The 19035-nt window shown below is 54.8% G+C and overlaps 2 protein-coding genes across 9 annotated transcripts in view; one reads left to right on the top strand and one right to left on the bottom strand.

The window, feature by feature from the left end:
* Positions 1-3670: 3670 nt before the first annotated feature.
* On the top strand, positions 3671-15408 carry CHADL (chondroadherin like). Of its 2 annotated transcripts, none has more exons than XM_008979563.5 (6): positions 3671-3728; positions 4966-5143; positions 5678-7378; positions 7900-8066; positions 9381-9579; positions 15191-15408. In XM_008979563.5, the coding sequence occupies exons 1-6, from the start codon at positions 3721-3723 to the stop codon at positions 15215-15217; spliced, it is 2280 nt and encodes a 759-aa protein (XP_008977811.5). In that variant the 5' UTR covers positions 3671-3720; the 3' UTR covers positions 15218-15408. The 2 variants fall into 2 exon arrangements, with proteins under 2 accessions (XP_008977811.5, XP_078191045.1); XM_078334919.1 differs by lacking the exon at positions 15191-15408 and adding an exon at positions 9877-10075.
* The window catches only part of L3MBTL2 (L3MBTL histone methyl-lysine binding protein 2), a 27054-nt gene continuing 21730 nt past the window's right edge, over positions 13712-19035 (bottom strand). For 3 of the 7 annotated variants that reach the window (XM_078334950.1, XM_035266643.3, XM_035266668.3), the window contains 5 exons: positions 17949-18031; positions 17399-17633; positions 16857-16925; positions 15265-15381; positions 13712-14781 (listed from right to left, as the gene is read on the bottom strand). In XM_078334950.1, the coding sequence (XP_078191076.1) occupies positions 14669-14781; positions 15265-15381; positions 16857-16925; positions 17399-17633; positions 17949-18031 (617 nt within the window). In that variant the 3' untranslated portion in view covers positions 13712-14668. The remainder of the gene's footprint in view (positions 14782-15264; positions 15382-16856; positions 16926-17398; positions 17634-17948; positions 18032-19035) is intronic. The other 4 variants (XM_078334968.1, XM_035266653.3, XM_078334974.1 and 1 more) reach the window with 2 other exon arrangements.

The following is a 19035-nucleotide window of genomic DNA, read 5'->3' as shown; positions in this document are numbered from 1 at the left end:
CCAAGAGATTGAGATCATCCTGTTCAACATGGTGAAACCCCGTCTGTACTAAAAATACAAAAAATTAGGTGGGCATGGTGGCGCGTGCCTGTGATCCCAGCTACTGAGGAGGCTGAGGCAGGAGAATATTGCCTGAACCCAGGAGGCAGAGGTTGCGGTGAGCTGGGATCGCGCCATTGTACTCCAGCCTGGGTAACGAGCGAAACTCCATCTCAAAAAAAAAAAAAAATTAAGCAAAATTATAGAGCTTCAGCTGTGTGTGGTGATGCAGGCCTGTTGTCCCAGCTACTTGGGAGGCTGAGGTGGGAGGATCACCTGAGCCCAGGAAGTCGTGGCTGCAGCGAGTGGTGATTGACAGCATGAGTGACAGAGTGAGCCCCTGTCTCAAAAGATATAGAGTCTGTAGTAGATAGTGTAGGCGAGTATCTTCAAGGCTTTAGGAGTAAGGAAAAGATGAATAAATTAAGCTGTATTTAACCTCCTTTGTTTGTTGTTACTGTGGGCTGTTCACACAATGGAAATGATGTAGCAGTGAGAACGTTTCTGTTTATCAAACATATCCTTAAGGAGTACAAAGACAATTTATAGACAGGAAGGAATCGAGACAGAGGTGGGATAGATCATTTTAATTTTTTTTTTTTTTTAAACAGGGTCTCTTGTCCAGCTTCTATCTCACTGCAGCCAATCTCCCTGGCTCAGGTGATCCTTCCGCCCCAGCCTCCCAAGTAGCTGGGACCTTAGGCACGCGCCACCACACCTGGCTAATGGTTTGTATTTTTAGTAGAGATGGAGTGTTGCCATGTTGCCTAGGTTGGGAAAATTTCTATAAATAAAAGGCAGTAGGAAAAAGCAAAAAGCTCAAATGGGCACTTTACAAAAAGCATGTGAAAAGGTGCTCTAATTTAGTCTTCAGAGAAACATTACAGTCACCATGCAACACTCTTCTACCCTCACTAGAGTGGCTAAAATCCAAAAGACAGTACCAAGCTTGGTGAGGATTTGGGGCATCTGGAGTGGCTGGTGGATGTATAAATTGGTACAACTTTTTTGAGAGAGGGTCTTGCTGTGTCACCCAGGCTGGAGTGCTGTGGTGCAAGCACAGCTCACTGCAGCCTCCAACTCTTGGGCACCCAGTCCTCCCGCCCCAGCCTCCTGAGTAGCTGGGACCATGTCATACACCACCATGTTCTGCTTTTTTTTTTCTTTTTTTTTTTTAAGACATGGACTCACTGTGTTTTACCTAGGCTGGTCTCAAACTCTTGGGCTCAGGTGATCCTCCCCCCTTAGCTCACTTAATAGGCATGAACCACCATGCCCAGCTACAGTGCTCTTCCTCATAAACCCATGCTGGAAACAACCCAGTGGCCATCACTAGTGAAATGGGTAAACTACTTGTGGTATGGTGAGGTACCAAGAAGGCGGGAATGGTCTGCCCAAGAAGAAATATTTTAGCATTGACATTGTTTAGACTTGCCAGCACATGACAATAAAAAAAGACGGACTTTAAGTTGGTTCTGTTGTATTTTACTTCTCCATTGACAGCACACCCATTTATTGCCTGCATAGTGGGCAGACAGCCTCCTGCCCCTGCCCCATGCCATTGTTGTCATATATTTATGGAATGGAAGGCTGGAATGCTATATTTTTAAAAAATAAAACCTTTTTTTTTTTTGAGATGGAGTGCAATGGCGCCATCTCGGCTCACCGCAACCTCCGCCTCCTGGGTTCAGGCAATTCTTCTGCGTCAGCCTCCTGAGTAGCTGGGATTATAGGCACGCGCCACCATGCCCAGCTAATTTTTTGTATTTTTAGTAGAGATGGGGTTTCACCATGTTGACCAGGATGGTCTCTATCTCTTGACCTTGTGATCCACCCACCTCGCCTCCCAAAGTGCTGGGATTACAGGCGTGAGCCACTGCGCCCAGCCCAATAAAACCATTTTTTAAAACAGATGAGATCGGGTGTGGTGGCCACCTGTGCCTAGCCCCTATTTGCAATTAAAGGACACAGTAATGGAAGATGCAATTCCATCAGAAACAGATTTGGAAAATGGTAAGATACATAAACATTGGCCACAGGCTGGATGTATTTAAAAAGCAAACAGCAGGGCGCGGTTCTTCACGCCTATAATCGCAGCACTTTGGGAGGCCGAGGCGGGTGGATCACAAGGTCAAGAGATCGAGACCATCCTGGTCAACAAGGTGAAACCCCGTCTCTACTAAAAAAATACAAAAATTAGCTGGGCATGGTGGTGTGCGCCTGTAGTCCCAGCTACTCAGGAGGCTGAGGCAGCAGAATTGCTTGAACCCAGAAGGCGGAGGTTGCGGTGAGCCGAGATCATGCCATTGCACTCCAGTCTGGGTAACAACAGTGAAACTCCATCTCAAAAAAAAAAAAAAAGCAAACATATGCCTGGAAAGATTCGTATTTCGATATTCTTTGCAATATTATTTGTAAACAGCAAAAAATCAGAGCCAATGTCCAAGAGGAATGGGTAAGTCAAATGTGATACATTTATACAGTGGAATACTATACCACAGAATATATGAGATTCAGAAAAATCAACTTGGATAATGCCCAGTAATCTGAGGTTAAGTGAAAAAAAAAGAATGTTGGCTGGGCAGTGGCTCACGCCTGTAATTCCAGCACTTTGGGAGGCCGAGGTGGGCGGATCACATGAGGTCGGGAGTTCAAGACCAGCCTGACCCAACAGAGATACCCTGTCTCTACTAAAAATACCAAAAACATTAGCCAGTCATGCTGGTGCACACCTGTAATCATAGCTACTCAGGAGGCTGAGGCAGGAGAATCGTTTGAACCCAGGAGGTGGAGGTTGTGGTGAGCCAACATGGCGCCATTGCACTCCAGCCTGGGCAACAAGAGCAAAACTCTGTCTCAAAAAAAAAAGTTGACCGGGCTCGGTGGCTCACGCCTGTAATCCCGGCACTTTGGAAGGCCGAGGTGGGTGGATCACAAGGTCAGGAGTTCGAGACCAGCCTGACCAACATGGTGAAACTCTGTGTCTACTAAAAATACAAAATTAGCTGGGTGTGGTGGCACACACACACCTGTAATCCCAGCTACTTGGGAGACTGAGGCAGGAGAATTGCTTGAACCCAGGAGGTGGAGGTTGCAGTGAGCCGAGATCATGCCAGCAAGAGTCTAATAAAAATTAAAAATAAAGATAAGTGGATTTCTAGAATCCTGTATGTCCAGTATTAAACAATGTATGTAAATGCATAAGCACAAACAGATGGAAAGGGTCCCCTGTCCTTAAGCACCCACTGTGTGCCAGGGGCAGGCCTCAACCCTCACTGTGACCCTAGAGCTACTTATTAATAGGATGTGTTTTTCAGAGACTAGGAAACAGCCTCTGGGAGGGCAGCCCGCATGGCAGGAGGGAGCCCAGGACTGCTTACTCCCCGGCCAGCTGCCCGTGTCCCCTCCCTGTCTGGCAGGCCCAAGGACTCAGGCCTGGGCCTTCATCCTGGGCCGGGGCAGGCAGGAGACACTGTAATTCCAGCCACTGCTCCCACCCACCACCCGCCCCTCCTTCATCTCAGCCTGGGGAAGCCCGGCTCGCCTGGGCCGCCAACAATGCCTCCCATTCAGCCCTTTCCCAGCTGCCAGGCCTGTGGGCTACAGAGGGGGGCTCCCGCCAGGCAGGGACGGCCTTTCCCTGCTCTATGCCTCCAGGCTGGACCGGCAGTTTTAGGCGGCATGGAGGGGTAAGTCTTTGGGCCCAAGGGTGCAAGAGGGGTTCAGAGCAGCTGAGCAGCTTCAGGTGAGTCTCTGCCCATCTCTGGGCCTTGAGAGGCTGGCGGGCAGGGGCTGTGAGGACTTCCTGGGATTCTCTAGGGGTCTCCAAAGGTGGGTTCTGAGACATGTGGGAATGTGGCTGCTGCTGGGGACTGGTTCTCCGGGGCTTGTCTGAGAGCCCAGCAGCAGCCCCTGCATCCTGGATGCTTGTCCCTTCGGGGATCTGTCCCCATGGGTCCCCTCTCTGGCCTACCCTGGGGCACAGCCTTCACCACAGGCTCTGGAGAAGCCACCAACTCCAAGGCAGGGGCTGGAGCCTGGTACCCAAAGGAGACTCAAAAGCAGACAGCAATAGTCCAGTGAACAGAGAGGGAGGCTCCTGGGGGCCAGGGACCAGCCCAGGGATGGGGAGAGGATGTGCCTGACACAGGCGGAGAAAAGAGGGCCAGCTAGGTGGGTGAGGTGAGCCTATCATCCTAGTGCTTTGGGAGGCCAAGGTGGGACAATCACTTGAGGCCGGGAGTTCAAGACCAGTTGGGCAACATAGCGAGAGCCTGTCTCTACCAAAAAAAAATTTTAAATTTAGCTGGGCATCACTACGTGCCTGTATTCCCAGCTACTCTAGAGGCTGAAGTGAGAGGATCACTTTAGCCCAGGAGGTCAAGGCTGCAGTAAGCCATAATCATTCCACTGTACTCCAGACTCCAACCTGGGCAACAGAGCAAGGCTTGTCTCTTTAAAAAAAAAAAAAGGCTCAGGCTCAAGGGCTGGGCTGGATGCCTCCCTCCCCTCTGGTGGGCATCATGCTCCTGCTCCCTGGGAGCTGGCATCATATCAGTCTGAGGACAGGCTGCTTCTGAACCTATCCTGGACTGGAGCCTCACCACAGCCCCAGAGCAGGCTCTGAACTGGAGTCATTCTCAGTGAGTCCTCACTGAGCCATTGGGTAGAGAGGCAAGGGGACTCACTAGGTCACTTTTCTGAGCCTCGGTTTCAGTTTCCTCCCATGTAAAACAGGACTACATAGGACCTCCACTGTGTGGGGGTGGGGGCAGGGAGGCTCAGGGCGATGGGCACTTTCCTGGACCCAAAGGAGGAGGTTCTGAGGGGTTTTCAGGGTAGGAGGTGCTTCGGGGCTGGGACTAAGTGAGGGACAGCGTGTGGCCCCTGCTTCTGCGTACAACAGGCTCTCCCTCCCCCTCCCAGGCCCCAGAGCTCCACCCATGTCTCCTTGGTGCTGCTGCTGCTGGTCCTGCTGTTGCTGGGCTCAGCTAGGCAGGCAGCTGCCCAGCGCTGCCCACAGGCCTGCATCTGTGACAACTCCAGGCGGCACGTTGCCTGCCGGTACCAGAACCTCACCGAGGTGCCAGACACCATCCCTGAGGTCAGCAGCGGGGAGCACAGGCACAGAGTGGCAGTGGGGCAGAGGGAGGAGCCTGCGCTGGACACCAGCTGATCTGCCATTGCCTGGCTGGGAGACCTTGGCAAGCTTTGAGCCTCGGTTTACACATCTGTAAAATGGGAATAATAAAAACCAGTAACAGGGAGATGATCTATTTAAAATCCCTACTGTGTGAATGGAATAAGTAGGTGACCAATAGATCCATCCTGAATCCACTGCAGACCCTGTGGTGGAGAGACAGGGCTGTGGCAGGGTGAGGTGTGGTCTCTGCCCAGCGGAGTCGTCAGCTAGTGGGGGAGAAACAGCAAGGAGGCAGTGACAGCACAGTGTGAAAAGTTCCACAGTGGGGGATGCCCAGGGCACTGGAGAGGAAGGCTTCCTGGAGGAGGTGTCAGGGTTTGGATGATGAGAAATATGGAAAAGGTGATGGGAGAGAAGAGTGTTGGGGAAAGGGCAGCACTTGCAAAGGCGAGGTCCCTGCCCGGCTCAGCCCCGCTTTCCCCTGGTCGACCCCAGCTGACCCAGCGGCTGGACCTGCAGGGCAACTTGCTGAAGGTGATCCCCGCAGCCGCCTTCCAGGGTCTGCCCCACCTCACACACCTGGACCTGCGTCACTGCCAGGTGGAGCTGGTGGCTGAGGGTGCCTTCCGTGGCCTGGGCCGCCTGCTCCTGCTCAACCTGGCCTCCAACCACCTGCGCGCACTGCCCCAGGAGGCGCTGGACGGGCTGGGCTCGCTGCGGCGTTTGGAGCTGGAGAGGAACGCGCTGGAGGAGCTGCGGCCGGGGACATTCTGGGCGCTGGGCGCGCTGGCCACGCTGAACCTGGCCCACAACGCCCTGGTCTACCTGCCCGCCATGGCTTTCCAGGGGCTGCTGCGCGTCCGCTGGCTGCGGCTGTCACACAATGCGCTCAGCGTGCTGGCCCCCGAGGCCCTGGCTGGCCTGTCCACCCTGCGCCGGCTCAGCCTGCACCACAATGAGCTCCAGGCCCTGCCCGGGCCCGCCTTATCCCAGGCCCGCGGCCTGGCCCGTCTGGAGCTGGGCTACAACCCGCTCACCTACGCCGGCGAGGAGGACGGGCTGGTGCTACCCGGCCTGCGGGAGCTGCTGCTGGACGGCGGGGCCCTGCAGGCCCTGGGTCCCAGGGCCTTCGCGCACTGCCCGCGCCTGCACACCGTGGACCTCCGCGGGAACCAGCTGGACACCCTGCCCCCGCTGCAGGGCCCGGGCCAGCTGCGCCGGCTGAGACTGCAGGGGAACCCGCTGTGGTGCGGCTGCCAGGCGCGGCCCCTACTGGAGTGGCTGGTGCGGGCGCGCGTGCGCTCCGACGGCGAGTGCCGGGGACCGCGGCGCCTGCGGGGCGAAGCTCTGGACGCCCTGCGGCCCTGGGACCTGCGCTGCCCGGGAGATGCGGCGCAGGAAGAGGAAGAGCGGGAGGAGCGGGCTGGGGCCGGACCCCGCGCCCCTCCGCGCGGCCCCGGGGAGGAGGAGCAGGCGGTTGTGCCCTGTCCTGGCGCCTGCGTGTGCGCCCCCGAGTCCCGGCATAGCAGTTGCGAGGGCTGCGGCCTGCAGGCGGTGCCCCGCGGCTTCCCCAACGATACCCAGCTCCTGGACCTGAGGCGGAACCACTTCCCCTCGGTGCCCCGAGAGGTCTTCTCCGGCCTGGGCCTCCTGGTGTCGCTGCACCTGCAGCACTGCGGCATCACAGAGCTGGAGGCGGGCGCCCTGGCGGGGCTGGGCCGCCTGATATATCTGTACCTCTCCGACAACCAGCTCGCAGGCCTCAGCGCTGCTGCCCTCGAAGGGGCGCCCCGCCTTGGCTACCTGTACCTGGAGCACAACCGCTTCCTGCAGGTGCCGGGGGCTGCCCTGCGTGCCCTGCCCAGTCTCTTCTCCCTGCACCTGCAGGACAACGCTGTGGACCGCCTGGCACCCGGGGACCTCGGGGGAACACGGGCCTTGCGCTGGCTCTACCTGAGTGGAAACCGCATCACCCAAGTGTCTCCCGGGGCGCTGGGCCCAGCTCGGGAGCTGGAGAAGCTGCACCTGGACAGGAATCAGCTGCGAGAGGTGCCCACTGGGGCCTTGGAGGGGCTGCCTGGCCTCCTGGAGCTGCAACTCTCAGGCAACCCACTCAGGGCCTTGCACGACGGGGCCTTCCAGCCTGTGAGCAGATCGCTGCAGCACCTCTTCCTGAACAGCAGTGGCCTGGAGCAGGTGGGCACTGGGTGTGTGGCAGGGTTGGTGCAGGAGGCAGCACAAGGCCATCCGCAGCGTGCATTGGCTCAACAGGCATTTGCCGGCCCCTTGGTGCCAGGTCTCAGGCTGGGCATGGAGACCCTGAGATAAACCAGGGCTGCCCCTGCCGCTGTGAGTGACAGTCCAGGCAGAACCCAGGCCACACAGTGCCTGCACAAGAGGGCATTGCTGGAGCATAGAGGAGGAAGGAATTTGGAACCATGGGGTCATCTACTGTTTGTACATATTGAGAGCCCCCAAGAGGATCTGTCATTATTGGGTGGTGGGGTGGACCATGAACTGGGCACCTGGGTGACTTGGACAGAGCAAGGGCTTTGACATCAGACCGGCCTGGGCTTCGGCCCCGCTCTATACTTCCTGGCTGGATCACCCTGGGCTCTCCAACTTCTCTTTGCTGAGGGAAGATGGGGCTCCTCCCAGACCCGGGGGTGGGAGAGGTCTGCCAGGAGCTCACATCTGGCCCTGACAACTCCTTGCAGATTTCTCCTGGGGCCTTTTTAGGCCTAGGGCCGGGGCTCCAGAGCCTGCACCTGCAGAAGAACCAGCTTCAGACCCTGCCTGCCTTGCCCAGTCTCAGCCAGCTGGAACTCATGGACCTCAGCGGCAATCCCTTCCACTGTGACTGCCAGCTGCTCCCGCTGCACAGGTGAGCACCCCAACCTAGACCCCCAGCCAAAGACCACCCAGCTGCTCTCAGTCAAGTCCCCATCATCTCCCCGATGAGCAGCTTGGGGGGAAGGGCAGGTCCTGCCAGAGCCAGACATGTATGAACCGTTTCCAGGGTCAGTTACCTTTTCTAGGGAGGTTGGGGGTGGACTTCTCTGCGCCTTGATTCCATCATCCATAAAGTAGGCATGGTATCTGCTCTGCCTAGTGGGCTGGGATCTAATACATGGGTGAGGCCACTTTACATAATTATATAAGAAAGTCACAAGAGGCCAGGCGTGGTGGCTCATGCCTGTAATCCCAGCACTTTGGGAGGTAGAAGCGGGTGGATCACCTGAGGTCAGGAGTTAGAGACCAGCCTGGCCAACATGGTGAAACCCTGTCTCTACTAAAAATACAAAAATTAGCCAGGCGTGGTGGTGCATGCCTGTAATCCCAGCTACTTGGGAGGCTGAGGTAGGAGAATCGCCTGAACCTGGGAGGTGGAGGTTGCAGTGAGCCAAGGTCGTGCCACTGCACACCAGCCTTCGTGACAGAGTGAGATTCCCATCCCAAAAATAAATTGGAGCCTTGCCGACCTGGGCTCTAGTCCTGACTCTGCCATTTTACCAACTAATTCTACAAGTCATATAACCATCTGTAAAAAGGTGCCCATCTGTAAAAAGGGGGCTGTAGTAGCTAACCTCATGATGATGTGAGAATGAAATTAGCATACATAAATTGATTTGAACAGTGTCTGGTACGTTGTAAGCCCCCTAACTGTTTATCATTGCTATTATTATCCCACCTGCCCTGCTTTTTTTTTTTTTTTTGAGATGGAATCTTGTTCTGTCACCAGGTTGGAGTGCAGTGGCCTGATCTCAGCTCACTGCAACCTTCACCTCCCAAGTTCAAGTGATTATCCTGCCTCACCCTCCCAAGTAGCTGGGACTACAGGTGCCCACCACCATGCCCAGCTAATTTTTGTATTTTTAGTAGAGATGGAGTTTCACCGTGTTGGCCAGGATGGTCTCACTCTCTTGACCTTGTGATCTGCTTGCCTCAGCCTCCCAAAGTGCTGGGATTACAGATGTGAGCCACCGCGCCCAGCCTATTATCCCCTTTTTACAAGGAAGGGATTGGAGGCTTGAAGTGACTTGTAGGTCACATAATTGGTGAGCCACCAAGATTTTCAGCAGAGGCTGCTGTCACCCATAGGACCCACTGCTCCCAAGTTCCTGTGGCCTCCTTCACCTCCTCAGGAAAGCTCTCGGCAGTCAGAACAGCCAGCTTCCCAGCTCTCTCTTCTCTTCAGGTGGCTTACTGGGTTGAACCTGAGGGTGGGGGCCACCTGTGCCACCCCTCCCAGTGCCCATGGCCAGAGGGTGAAGACTGCAGCTGCTGTCTTTGAAGCCTGCCGGGGCTGGGCTGCCAGGAAGGCCAAGCAGACACCAGCCTCTGGGCCCAGCGCCAGGACAACCCCCACCAAAGGAAGGCAGCGGGGAGCAGATAAGGTTGGCCATGGGGCAGGAGGGGTGAGGCTCTGGTGGGTGGTAGGCCAGGTTCCAAAGTCCCCAGGAAGCTGGAGCCTGACTTGGCTTGGTTCCAATTCATGTTCCAGAGCTGGGTAATGACCTGGTTGCGTGAGTTCAATAACGCTTACCCTCCCGTCTTCCCCACCCCCACCAGGATGGGTTTGCAAGGAAATGACCCTTTGCTCCTGCTGTGAGACAGTGGCCTTTCCTATAAGCCACAGTGTGCTGGTCCAGATGTGTCCCTAAAATCAGTCCTGCTGTTTCCATATCTGCTAGATCACTGTTGACTCAACCATGTCCCAGCCTGACCTAAGCGGCCTCCCTCAGCCCAGGATCCCAGGGATGGGAGCGTAGAAGTGCAGGTGCATCACTGTCTCTGCCTCCTTCAAGGGAAAATGAGAATAGAGTGGGGCCTGGGAAGGTGGGGAGAGGGCTCTGCCTCCCCTGGATCTGCATTTTGAAAATCTGGGGGCCCTGGGGCCATTAGTGGTGTTTATATTCTAGAAGGAATCTATATCCAAGTCATACATACTCTGAGGTACTGGGGTTAGGGCTTCAAACTGTCTTGCTGGGATGGGCACAATTTAGTCCATAAAGTGTTCCTGATCTCCGGGTGGGAGCTGGGAAGGAACCCCTAAAAAGACCCCAAGCTGAAGGTGAGCCAGTTCTGCCTTAGAAGCCAGACCCAGAACTAGCATGATGACAGCAGCGCTGATCTCAGGTGGCAGTCATGTGGCGTGACTAGGGAACAGCAGCAGTCATTTCTCCCTGCGTCGGCCCCAGGGATGCACATGTGGAAGCTGAGCTGGGCTCAGGAGTGGAAGCTCCTTCCAGGTCAGGGCTTCAGTTAAAAGGGGAAGACACCCCAGGTCCCCACCCCCCCACACGGCATAGTGGCTTTGGAATCAGGACCTCTCAAGCCATTTGACCTAGCCACCCCTTCTGACACGGAGATACTCCTTTCAGTTTTTTTTGTTTGTTTGTTTTTGAGACGGAGTTTCACTCATTACCCAGATTGGAGTGCAAATGGCACGATCTCAGCTCACCGTAACCTCTGCCTCCTGGTTTCAGGCAATTCTCCTGCCTCAACCTCCCAAGTAGCTGGGACTACAGGCGCGCACCACCATGCCCAGCTAATTTTTGTATTTTTTAGTAGAGACGGGGTTTCACCTTGTTGACCAGGATGGTCTCGATCTCTTGACCTTGTGATCCACCCGCCTCAACCTCCCAAAGTGCTGGGATTATAGGCGTGAGCCACCACGCCCATTTTTTTATTTTTTGTTTTTTTTTTGAGATAGAGTCTCGCTCTGTCGCCCAGGCTGGAGTGAAGTTGTACGATCTCAGCTCACTGGAACCTCTGCCTCCAGGGTTCAAGCCAAGTTTCCTAACTCAGCCTCCCAAGTAGCTAAGATTATAGGGAGTGCCACCACACCTAGCTGATGTTTGTATTTTTAGTAGAGACACGGTTTTACCATGTTGGTCAGGCTGGTCTCAAACTCCTGACCTCAGGTGATCTACCTGCCTCAGCCTCCCAAAGTGCTGGGGTTACAGGTGAGAGCCACTGAGCCTGGCTTCCTCTTAGTATTGTGGGTTATTCTGATGAAATAGCAGTTTCCTCCCAGGAATATGAAGGAACTCAAGGCAGAGGGCTTTTATTTTTTTAAGATGGAGTCTTGCTCTGTTGCCCAGGCTGAAGTGCAGGGGTGAGATCTCAGCTCACTGCAACCTCTGCCTCCCTGGTTCAAGCAATTCTCCTGCCTCAGCCTCCTGAGTAGGTGGGATTGCAGGCACACGCCACCACACCTGACTAACTTTTTGTATTTTTAGTAGAGACAGGGTTTCACCATGTTAGCCAGATCTTGTGATCCGCCCACTTTGGCCTCCCAAAGTGCTGGGATTACAGGCATGAGCCACCAGTCCCGGCAGCAGAGGGCTCTTATTTTGAGGCTCATGCGCTGGCAGTGTTCTGGGCTGGAGCTGCTTGCCTGCTGAAGGCACCAGGCTAGACATCTGCCACAGTCTCCCTCAATGCCTGTGCCTAGCTTGGTGCCTGGCACCCAGAATATGCTCAGGAAGGCTGAATGACTCACTAGGTCATCCAGCAGAAAAACCTGGGTTCAACCCCACTGCCATCCTTAACACATATAAATTTAAGCAGCCAAGTCACTAAACTGTACTGAGCCTTCCTTTTTTTTTTTTTTTTTTTTTTGAGACAGAGTGTTGCTGTCGCTAGGCGCCAGGCTAGAGTGCAGTGGCGTGATCTCGGCTCACTGCAACCTCGCCTCCCAGGTTCAAGCAATTATCCTGCCTCAGCCTCCCAAGTAGCTGGGACTACAGGCACACACCACCACGCCCAGCTAATTTTTGTATTTTAGTAGAGGTGGGGGGGTTTTGCCATGTTGGCCAGGATGGTCTCGATCTCTTGACCTTGTGATCCGCCCACCTCGGCCTCCCAAAGTGTTGGGATTGCAGGTGTGAGCCACTGCACCTAGCTGAGCCTTCCTTTTTGTCATCAGTACCACACAGGGTTACTGTGATGGTGAAACGAGCCATTTAGATACTTATTTAGAGACAAAGTTTCACTCTGTCACCCAGGCTGGAGTGCAGTGGTGTGATCTCGGCTCACTGCAACCTCCCCCCACCCAGGTTCAAGCAATTCTTGTGCCTCAGCCTCCTGAGTAGCTGGGATTACGGGCACCTGCCACCACACCCGGCTGATTTCTATATTTTTAGTTAAGATGGGGTTTCACCATGTTGGCCAGGCTGGTCTCAAACTCCTGACCTCAGGTGATCTGCCCGCCTTGGCCTCCCAAAGTGGTGGGATTACTGGCATGAGTGACTGCGCCTAGCCTAGATATGTATTTAAGCGGGCACCTGGGTAGGGACTCTTGGTACAATGGAGCTCCCTTAGCTTTCCTTTCCCTGGAGCCGAAGGCTGACTATAAAGGACCAGGGATGCAGAGTAGGTTCTTAAATCATCTGGATTTGGTCTTACCTGTAACAGGAACCCCTGTGGGTCCTTAGGCAGGAGAAGCAAGGATGAGGAATTTGCAAGACGGCTCCCTGCCAGCAGCCTCATTGCTGCAGCTCCAAGAATTTTACTTCCCTCCAAGGGCAAACTGAGGCACAAGGTTGCCGTGTGCATTGAGCAAAATTTTCAAGAGATCAATAGTCCATCTCCGGCAAATCAAGTTGACCTCTAGGTGCCAGAAACACATGGTCACGTGCACATTCCCACTTTACACAAACTCAAGGCCACCTTGATGCCAAAGTGCCAGGCACTAGGGACAGGCAAAGGCTCCATCTCTGGGGAACTCAGTCTTTGGGGAGAATGGCAGAACCGTAAATAAGGACAGCATGTGGTTAAGACAGGGAACTTGAACTGATGACAGGTGACATTTTTTTTTTTTTTTTTGAGACGGAGTTTCGCTCTTGCTACCCAGGCTGGGGTGCAATGGCATGAGCTTGGCTGACCGCAACCTCCGCCTCCTGGGGTCAGGCAATTCTCCTGCCTCAGCTTCCTGAGTAGCTGGGATTACAGGCACGCGCCACCATGCCCAGCTGTTTTGTATTTTTAGTAGAGACGGGGTTTCACCATGTTGACCAGGATGGTCTCGATCTATTGACCTCATGATCCACCCGCCTCGGCCTCCCAAAGTGCTGGGGTTACAGGCTTGAGCCACCACGCCTGGCTTTTTTTCTTTTTTGAGACAGAGTTTCGCTCTCATTGCCCAGGCTGGAGTTCAGTAGCACAATCTTGGCTCACCGCCACCTCCGCCTCCCAGGTTGAAGCGATTCTCCTGCCTCAGCCTCTCAAGTAGCTGGGATTATAGGCATGCGCTACCATGCCTGCTAAATTTTTTTGTATTTTTAGGAGAGATGAGGTTTCTCCATGTTGGTCAGGCTGGTCTCAAAATCCCAACCTCAGGTAATCCACCCACCTTGGCCTCCCAAAGTGCTGGGATTACAGGTATGAGCCACTGACCATGCCTGCTGACATTCTTTATGGCCTCGCAAACTCGTGTCTTGACTTGTGGCCTTCATAATCCATACCACCATGAGGTGGTGGGTCACAACACTGTGCAAGGAACAGAAATCTAACAAACTGGACTCAGGCAAGTAGGGGATTTAATTTTTCATATACAAAGTCTGGGGAGCCCAGTGAGGCTGCAGTGGCAGCCAGATGTGTCCTCCAGCTCTGTCACCTGGTCCTGAGAGCCCTGTGTTCATGGCATCTTCATACCGGTAGGGACACAAGGCCAAGACAGCATACATGCCCAGCTCTCCCAGAGGCTCCAGTTGGAACTGGATCCTTTAACTACAAGGCATTCTTGGATGAATGACTTTTAGCAGGGGTCCAGGAGCAGAGCCAGGGTGCACCCTCAGGTCATCTTCCTCCCACTGTCCTTCCTGGGGCATTTCCTTTAGGAAATGGGAGTCCACACTCATGCGAGCAGAGCAAACAGCTCAAGGCCACCACATGGGTCACCAAAATCCACATCCTGGTCACTGCTTCTCAGCTGCCAAGCTGGGTTCCCAACATCCCTGGGGAGCTTAGGAGGGGCAGAGGACCAACACATGAGGCTGAGAGGCATTCTGCTTGGTGAATTTTTGAGGCAGAGGCTGCTCCCATCACGACTCACTGTCAGGGGACCTTATTCTGCTCAGAGAGCTGCTCTAGAACTTAATTTACATGAGTCGTTTGGGTAGACACAGAGTGCACTGTCTTGTCTTCCAGTGTGCCAGGGGTGGCCCCAACCTGGGAACTAAGGGCTGTGGTGGGAAGGTCATCTTAAGGAAAAGCAGGCACCTGGGCAGCTGGCAGTCCAGCGTCAGGAACTCTGGCTGGAGGTGGTTCGCAGAAGACCTCAGGCAGCCCCAGTCACCTAGGCCTTTCCACAGGGGATCGCAGAGGTAACAGGCAGGTCCCAGGAGACCCCAGCAGGTCCTCCACTGTCCAGCCTTCACAGCACCAGGCAAAATTTACACATGCAGAGGCTCAGTGGTGGTGGTGGAGAAACCCCAAGGCTGGCTTCCCAGCTAGGAGCCAGGCTGCTGGCAGGAGGGCTCAGTTGTCTGTTTCCTGCTTAATGTTCTCGACGGGGACAGGCAGCTCTGGACTTGAAGCCTTGTTGGGTGAGGCCAAATCTACATGCTCTTCCTTCACACGCACAGCAATAACTAAAGAGGGAGGGGAGGGGAGGGGAGGGGAGGGGAGTAAGTAACTCCAGGGGGGTAGGGTAGAGGAGCTGGGGAAGGGACCTGGCTTCCTACAGATGGGACCTAGGACACACCTTCATCCTCCTGCTTGCCCTCTGGGAGGGCAGCAGCAGCAGCAAAGAGCCAAGCCGCAAGCCAGGCAGGCTATGCCAGAGACACTGGCATGTACCAATCTGTCACCAACCTGCCAAGCACTAGAGGTAGGGGTTGAGACGGAGGAACAGCAGGGGCCAGGGGCCTGGCTAGAGGGGGACTCTGCTCCATTCACCATCTCAGGGGGTGCCTGGGAAGCACTCTGGGCCCAGTGGTACAGGACTGCTTGGTGCCCAGAAAATGCTAAAGAAACCTGACTCTACTCTTCTGTGCCCAGGTGGGGAAGGAGAGGGGCCGTCTCTGAGCAAGCAGCAGGCTGGTCCTGCCTCGACCCAGCCCGGTGGCTCTTACTCTCGCCAGGAGTGGACTCCGATGAGATCTTCCTGGTGCCCTGAGGGTCGTCCTCCAGCAGGGGCTTCTTGGACCCTGGTCTGAGGGGCCGCGTCTTGGTCGGTGGGATTCTTTTCCCTTTGAATAAAAGTGGATTCAAACCCAGCATTAGGGTTGTCTCTAGGTGAGGCTTTACGGGCTAGGTCTCACCCCGTGGTCAGGCAGTGTGGGGACAGAACGCCTGGACTCCAACTCTGAAAACACCTCTTACTGGCTGTGTGCCGAGCTCAGAGAGATTCTCTCCCATGGGCAGTAATACCACCGCCTCCTGCAAGCCAAGCCCCAGGCAGCGGTGGTTATAGCTATTTTTTTTTAATTAAATCAAAAAATATATATATTTTAAAAAGAGATGGGGTTTCACCATGTTGGGCAGATTGGTCTCGAACTGCTGACCTCAGGTGATCTGCTTGCCTCAGCCTCGCAAAGTGCTGGGATTACTACACCCTGCCTGTAGCTGCTTTTTTTCAATCTTTTTTTTTTTTTGAGATGGAGTCTCCTGTCGCCCAGGCTGGGCTGCAGTGGTGCAATCTCGGCTCACTGCAACCTCCGCCTCCTAGGTTCAAGCGATTCTCCTCCCAAGCAGCTGGGATTACTGGTGTCCACCACCACACCCAGCTAATTTTTGTATCTTTAGTAGAGACATGGTTTCACCATGTTGGCCAGGCTGGTCTCGAACTCCTGATCTTGTGATCTGCCCACCGTGGCCTCCCAAAGTGCTGGGATTACAGGCTTGAGCCACCGCGCCCGGGCCACCTCTCTCAATCTTAATCCTGCCCCAGTGACCTCATTCCTGTTTCAGAACACCCTCTTCCCCGCATGGTACCAAGGAGTCCACCTTGCCTGCAGCTGAAGGACGGCTTTGCCTACTCCCACTCTGCCACTCAAGTGGAACCAAAGCTGGGCTCAGAATCTGTAGAAAGTGAGGCCCCACCAAGGGAAATGACATCCACAGCCCGAGTGCCAGGTAGAGTCCTGCCACTAAGATGCCTGCCTTTCTCCCACCTTCAAGAGGCTATCAAGTGGGGGCGGGGGGTGGGGGGTGGGTGCAGTGGCTCCGGCCAGATGTCCTGGCACTTGAGGAGGCAAGGCCATGAGTTCAAGGCCAACCTAAGCAACGTTACAAGCTCTGATTAACAACAACAAAAAAAAGTTAAAAAAAAAAAGAGGCATCAAGGGAAGAATGACAACCTTGGAGAGACAGCTTCTATTTCTTCCTGTGGCTTTTGCTTTAGAACCTAACAGCTGTGGCTTGCCCAGGGCAGGCTGTTTTTTCTGAACCTGGGGCAGCAGGGATGGGATCCCCCAACCTCAATCTATCTCTCATCCTCAGCATCCTGACCATGGCCAGGGACTGAACACTCCCTATTTATGGTCTGGGTTCTCAGAGACAGGGTGAAGGGTCCATAGGCCAAAGAGCAAGGGAAAAGAGATGGGACAGGACCATGAAGAGAGCTATGTCAGTGGGACAGCACCTGGGGACCAGTGCCTGGAGACTGACCCCCACCTGCTCCCAGAGTCGCAGGCCCATCTCTCCCGGGCCTGGCATCACTTACTTTTCTTCCCAAACTGTTTCTTTTTCTTCTTTGTGGCCTCTTTGGCCTTCAGAGGTGTGGCCGGTTCTGCTGTTGAAAGACAAGGGTGAAAGAGATGAGAACAGGGTCCCTAGGAGTACACAGGGCGCAGGCGCATCCTGAGACCCTATCCACCCTCCCACATGGGACACCCTAAGACAGGTAGCTAAAGCTGGGCAATGAGGAGAGGGTGGGGCTGGGGGAATGGCTGGAGAACAGCTGTCCCTTCTTCCCACCCTTGTCACCAGGGCTGCTCAGAGGGACCTGGGTAGTTCACCTGGATGCACAAGGGCACGAGCATATAACAGAGTGGGCAAGATGAAGGAAAGAGCTCTGTAGGCCAGAGGGAGAGGGAGAAAGAGATGTTGGGAGCAGGGGCTGGGAGACGGGGCTCGCTACTCAGAGCGGTCCAGAAGACATCTCCATCTCATGCCAAAGAACTGAGATGGGCATGGGGCGGGGGAAGGAAGGAAAAAAGAGGAGGAAACAAAGTCAGAGCCACTTAGGGCCACAAGAGCCCAGACCTGCAGCCACAGGAGGCTGGAGCTGGTAGCCGGTGAGCTCACACCAGCCAACGGGGTAGATGTCCGGGGACTCACAGTCCACCCACTGGTCATACTCGCTGTCCCAGCCATCAAAGTGGATGCTGAGGAGCCGATGCACCACCCGTTTCACCGTGGCCACACAGATGAGCCGGGGCTCCATCAGGTCCACGGCCTCCAGCTTCATGCCCACCTTGAAGCCATGGTTTGGGCAATCCTGGGGTAGAAAAAGGGGGCAGTGGCCAAGCCAGTCAGCTCCCTGCCCCAGAAGATTCACCCAGGCACTTGCAGAACTGGTGGGGAGGGGCCTGGCACTGGAATGCCTGCTGGGGCAGGTTCCTCTTTCCCGACACGGCCCCTGCATGGAAGAGGGATGGGAGTGCCTAGGCCATAGCTGGGGACTTCCCCCTGAAAGTGGCTGATGTCAGCAGTAGAGACTCGAGAGGAAGAGTAGGAACTGCTACCACTGACAGCAGCAGGCAGGGCCTGTCCTGAGGCCACTGCAGGCCACTTGCTCCGCTTGTCTCCTCACCATGTTGAAGAGTCTTGATGGAGCAGGTTTTGACTTGGTCTTCTCCAAGTAGTTCTCCCAGTGGAAAGTCTGTGCCTCATAACCTGGAGGAGCAGAAAGCTCAGATGCAGAGGGAGAGCGGGGGAAGCAGGAAGCGGGAAGAGGAAAAGGACACGGGGCTGAAGGAGCTCTGCAGCTTGGTCAGGACCCAGCGTGGAGTCTCCCCAGCAGCCACTTTCTCATCCCTTCAAGGCTGGTACCTGCTCTAGCACCACAGTCCTGTTGAATAGGTTGTTCACTGCCCAATGGGTAAGTGGGAGATCTGTTCATCAACCATACGCTGGCCATGGGGCAGGGTCGGCCCAGCAGTTAAGGGCTGGTAGTGGGATCTGTCACCTTTCCCATACACCCTGAAATGCTACACTTCTGGGGCCTGACTTGACCAGAACTCTGAGCCTGTGGCCACACCCTGCCCCTTCTGTTTTGTTTTGCTTTTGAGACAGAGTCTCACTCTGTTGCCCAGGCTAGAGTGCAATGGCATGATCTCGGCTCACTGCAACATCCACCTCCTGGGTTCAAGCCATTCTGCCTTAGCCTCCTGAGTGGCTGCGATTACAGGTGCTGGCCACCATGACTGGCTAATTTTTTGTATTTTTATTTCATTTATTTATTTATTTTTGAGACGGAGTTTCGCTCTTGTTGCCCAGGCTGGAGTGCAATGGCGCCATCTCGGCTCACCGCAACCTCCGCCTCCTGGGTTCAGGCAATTCTCCTGCCTCAGCCTCCTGAGTAGCTGGGATTACAGGCATGCGCCACTGTGCCCAGCTAATTTTTTGTATTTTTAGTAGAGACGGGGTTTCACCACATTAACCAGGATGGTCTCGATCTCTTGACCTCGTGATCCACCCGTCTCAGCCTCCCAAAGTGCTGGGATTACAGGTATAAGCCACTGCGCCCAGCCTAATTTTTTGTATTTTTAGCAGACAGGGTTTAGCTATGTTGGCCAGGCTGGTTTCGAACTCCTGACCTCAGGCCATCTGCCTGCCTCGGCCTCTCAAAGTGCTGGGATTACAGGCGTGAGCCACCGCGTCCGGCCACCCCCTGCCCT

This window comes from Callithrix jacchus, chromosome 1 (assembly GCF_049354715.1).
Source record: "Callithrix jacchus isolate 240 chromosome 1, calJac240_pri, whole genome shotgun sequence".
NCBI lineage: Eukaryota > Metazoa > Chordata > Mammalia > Primates > Cebidae > Callithrix > Callithrix jacchus.
The sequence above is the reverse complement of the archived record's forward strand: the minus strand, read 5'-3'. Positions and strand labels throughout refer to the sequence as shown.

What these genes read in the sequence shown, in the direction of transcription:
- CHADL (XM_078334919.1), top strand. An exon ending in TGCCAGACACCATCCCTGAG is followed by an intron (nt 5,144 to 5,677) that starts GTCAGCAGCGGG and finishes GGTCGACCCCAG; the next exon opens with CTGACCCAGCGGCTGGACCT. An exon ending in GGCAGCGGGGAGCAGATAAG is followed by an intron (nt 9,580 to 9,876) that starts GTTGGCCATGGG and finishes CATATCTGCTAG; the next exon opens with ATCACTGTTGACTCAACCAT.